The sequence below is a fragment of the Numida meleagris genome, chromosome 26, assembly GCF_002078875.1.
Source record: "Numida meleagris isolate 19003 breed g44 Domestic line chromosome 26, NumMel1.0, whole genome shotgun sequence".
NCBI lineage: Eukaryota > Metazoa > Chordata > Aves > Galliformes > Numididae > Numida > Numida meleagris.
The window spans coordinates 1,288,492-1,291,768 of record NC_034434.1 but is presented as its reverse complement, the minus strand read 5'-3'; the positions used below and the strand labels follow the sequence as shown (position 1 = coordinate 1,291,768).

The following is a 3,277-nucleotide window of genomic DNA, read 5'->3' as shown; positions in this document are numbered from 1 at the left end:
GGGCTGCAAGCACACATTGCCGACTCGTGTTGAGTCTTTCATCAACTGACACCCTCAAATCCTTCTCCTCAGGGCTGCTCTCAAGCCATTCTCTGCCCAACCTGTATCTGAGCTTCAATGGTCTGAGTTGTCGGTCCCACAGGTCCTCTTAGGATCATAGAATCATGAAGGTTGGAAAGGACCTCTCAGATCCCAAAACCCAACCCACCCCCACAGTGCCCACTGGCTGTGTCCCTCAGTGTCACATCCCCATGGTCCTTGGGGTCCTGGCCTGCCAGGCACTGGGTGCCAGTACCTAGCAAAGGGACACAGCCCCATGTGCAAGCAGAGTGCGATACTCTATCTCGTGCTTCCAAAGCCTCTGAAAAAGAAGGAAAAAGATGCAAAATTTTGTATTTGACTCCTTGAACCCTTTCCTGACTGGTGCAGGAAGGTGCTGCTTGTCCTGAAAGCACTGCTGCGTTGGAGATGTGGGACACACAAGGGTGGGAGGCACTGGGCAGAGCATGGGCTCTCATTGCTGCTCTCTGGGGGTTGGGTGCTGCCTGGAGAGCTGGACAAAAACTGAGCCGGGGGAATCAGTCGTGGGGTGCTCTGCGTTGTGAAACCCTTTGTGGGATTAAGATGAAGAGCAGCCAAGAACTGAGTGTACCCATGTCCCTATGTCTACAGGGGATGGCTGTGACCCCAGTGTGACGCTGCAGTGCCCAGGTCCAGCATACAGAAGAGACTGGAGCTGGAACTGGAGCCAGCAGAGGGAGCAGATTCTCCTCCAGCCTGGAGGTAGAGGGGAGAGGAGCTGCCATCTGAATGCTCTGCTCCCCCAGGGGGATTTCTCCTGGCCCTGGGGTTAAACACAGGGGGTCCTGTCCCCTTGTCCCATCCAGGCTTCCTGCTTCATTCTTTCTGCTGCAAAATGCCCCTACAGAGCAGGGAGAGCGATGCCACCAGGAGAAAAAAAGCAACAAGTAAAAGCCAAACCGAGCTGCTTTGGGCCCCTAACTGCTACAAAAGCAAAATCAGGACTCAGCTCCCATCTGTTTAATAGAGAAATCATTGGCATGTTCCTACCGAGCCACCCTCCATCCCCAGCCAGCCGGCCTCCTGCTCCTGCCTTTAGCTGCAATTTATCAGTTCTCATTTGGGTTTATTAAAATCCCCTCTGGGGGCTGTGCAAGCAAAGCGAGCTGAGACGTACACAGATCAATCAGAGCACGGTCCCTGTGTCACAACCATCTCTTGCCCTGCACCACTCGGACACATCTGCACCCACGGATGGTGCATGGCCCATGGCTGCTGCTGCTGCTGTAGGACCCTGAGCTGGGAACGGGGATGGGATGCAGAGATTGGGGTGCAGCATCGCTGTGCTCCCCTCTGATGGGGATAAAGGAGCATGGGAAGGGGGAGATGGAGGTGCCTGGATGTGAACACTCCCCAGCCAGAGGATGCTGATCCAGCTGTCAGCGTAGGACAGAAGAGCAGAGAAGAGCTGGGGGTGGACAGGGCTGGATTGGGCCAGCGCTGCTCTAAGGAAGGAGTGGGTGGCACAGAGCAGCGAGCAGGGATCGGTGAGAGCAGCACGGACCTGAGGCTCACGGGAGGGTGTGTGGGGGGAACAGGGGAGCTGCCGGTGACCCAGGCCCAACACCAACGTGGTGGGCTACTCTGGGGAGCAGGTGGAGGGAGGGCTAGGGGGGAGGATGCATTAAGGCAGGACCTCAGGGGTCAGCCCCCAGCCAGGGGGTAGCACGGGGGTGGGTGTGGGCCCCCATAGCAGGGTGAGGGGCTGCAGCGGTGTGGGGAAGGGGTGGGCAGCCCGGCTGAGCGTGGAGGGGGGAGGAAGGCGGTCCTGGGGGGGAGGCTGCGAGGGGGTGGAGTTGCTGTTTTTCTTTGAACACGGGGAAGACTTGAGCCGGGAACTTGCATCCGTGGAGCTCCCAGCCGGCAGGCGTCAGCCCCTCGCTCCTGCTGGGGGTCCCCGTTGCACTGGGGCAGCAGAAGGGCAGGGAGCATGCGGCCGCCTCCTGCTGCTTTCCTCTGCCCTGTGCCCCCTTCTCCTTCCCTCTCCCTCTCTGTGCTCAGGGGACTGTGCTGAGCTGCTGGTGGCAGAGGCAGCTGGCAGCCCCTCGCTGCACACCTTGCCTTCCCTTCCAGCCCAGGCATCGGGAGCAGAGAGGCAGGAGGCGACACGGAGCCCGCGGGATGTGAGTACAGCAGGGGGACCCCCAGCTCCCTCCCGCCTTCTTCCGACGGCTGGAACCCCGCGTAGACCATGAATGGATCCTTCTTCAACCAGAGCCTCCTGGAGCAAGGAGCGTACCCCAACAGGACCCGGGGTTTGGGGCTGCTCCTGGCCTGCTGCAATGGGACCGGCTCAGTGTTGGTGCCCGACGGCGGCTCCTCGGTGTTGGCACCCGACGAGCGCAGCCTGTACATCACGCGCGTGGTGCAGATCGCCGTCCTCTGCGTCCTCTCCTTGACTGTGGTGTTCGGCATCTTCTTTTTGGGCTGCAACTTGCTCATCAAGTCGGAGAGCATGATTAACTTTTTGGTGAAGGACCGAAGACCTTCCAAGGACGTGGGAGCCGCGATCATGGGGCTCTACTGATGCCGTGGGGCAAGTGTAGGCAAGTGGCTGGAGCTGGTGCTGAGATGCACGTTCCCATGTGTTTGGGGCAGGTGGGGGGAGTGGGAAAGGGGGGGCGGGGGGCAGTGTCTTTTCGTGTGTCTGTGTCCATAGGAAGGCAAATCAGCACTTCCCAGTGAGCAAACTCCATCCTGGCGAATGGGGAGATGCCCCCAGCGCTGTGTGAAGCGCAGTGACCAGCATCGTATTGCATGCAGAAATGGCTTAAGTTTTGCATGAAACTTGCAGAAACGGTGATAATGTGCAGATTTGGACTCTTGTCTGCTGTTACCTTGGATACGGCGACTTGGGATTTAGGGCTAAAAAAAAAAAAAATAGTGAAGAAAATGAAAAAAAAAAAAAAAAAAGCAAACTCACTATAGAAAGAAAAGAAACCAAGGGGGGAAGTGGAGTGCGTGGCATGGACCACATCTGTGGCTGTGGGGCAGGGGAAGGGAAGGGCTGTGTGGGTCGGACAGCAAAGTCTGCATGCTATGAAACGTGTCAATCTGTTGTGTTCCGGACCTCGAGCATGCACCGTCGGGTGGTTTTGTAACAGGGAGAGCATGTTCTTCCTCGCTTTTCTGAACCGTCCTGTCCAATAAAATGAGGATTTCCTCTTTCACGCTACACCAGAGGAAGAAAAGAAAC

The 3,277-nt window shown here is 57.6% G+C and overlaps 1 protein-coding gene across 1 annotated transcript; it reads left to right on the top strand.

Moving 5' to 3' along the window:
* RPRML (reprimo like) lies at window positions 1,922–2,673 on the top strand. Its single transcript, XM_021377946.1, has one exon. It carries the CDS (start codon window positions 2,273–2,275, stop codon window positions 2,606–2,608), a length of 336 nt encoding a protein of 111 aa, XP_021233621.1. The 5' UTR covers window positions 1,922–2,272; the 3' UTR covers window positions 2,609–2,673.

What these genes read in the sequence shown, in the direction of transcription:
- RPRML (XM_021377946.1), top strand. Translation starts at nt 2,273, where the DNA reads ATGAATGGATCCTTCTTCAACCAGAGCCTCCTGGAGCAAGGAGCGTAC.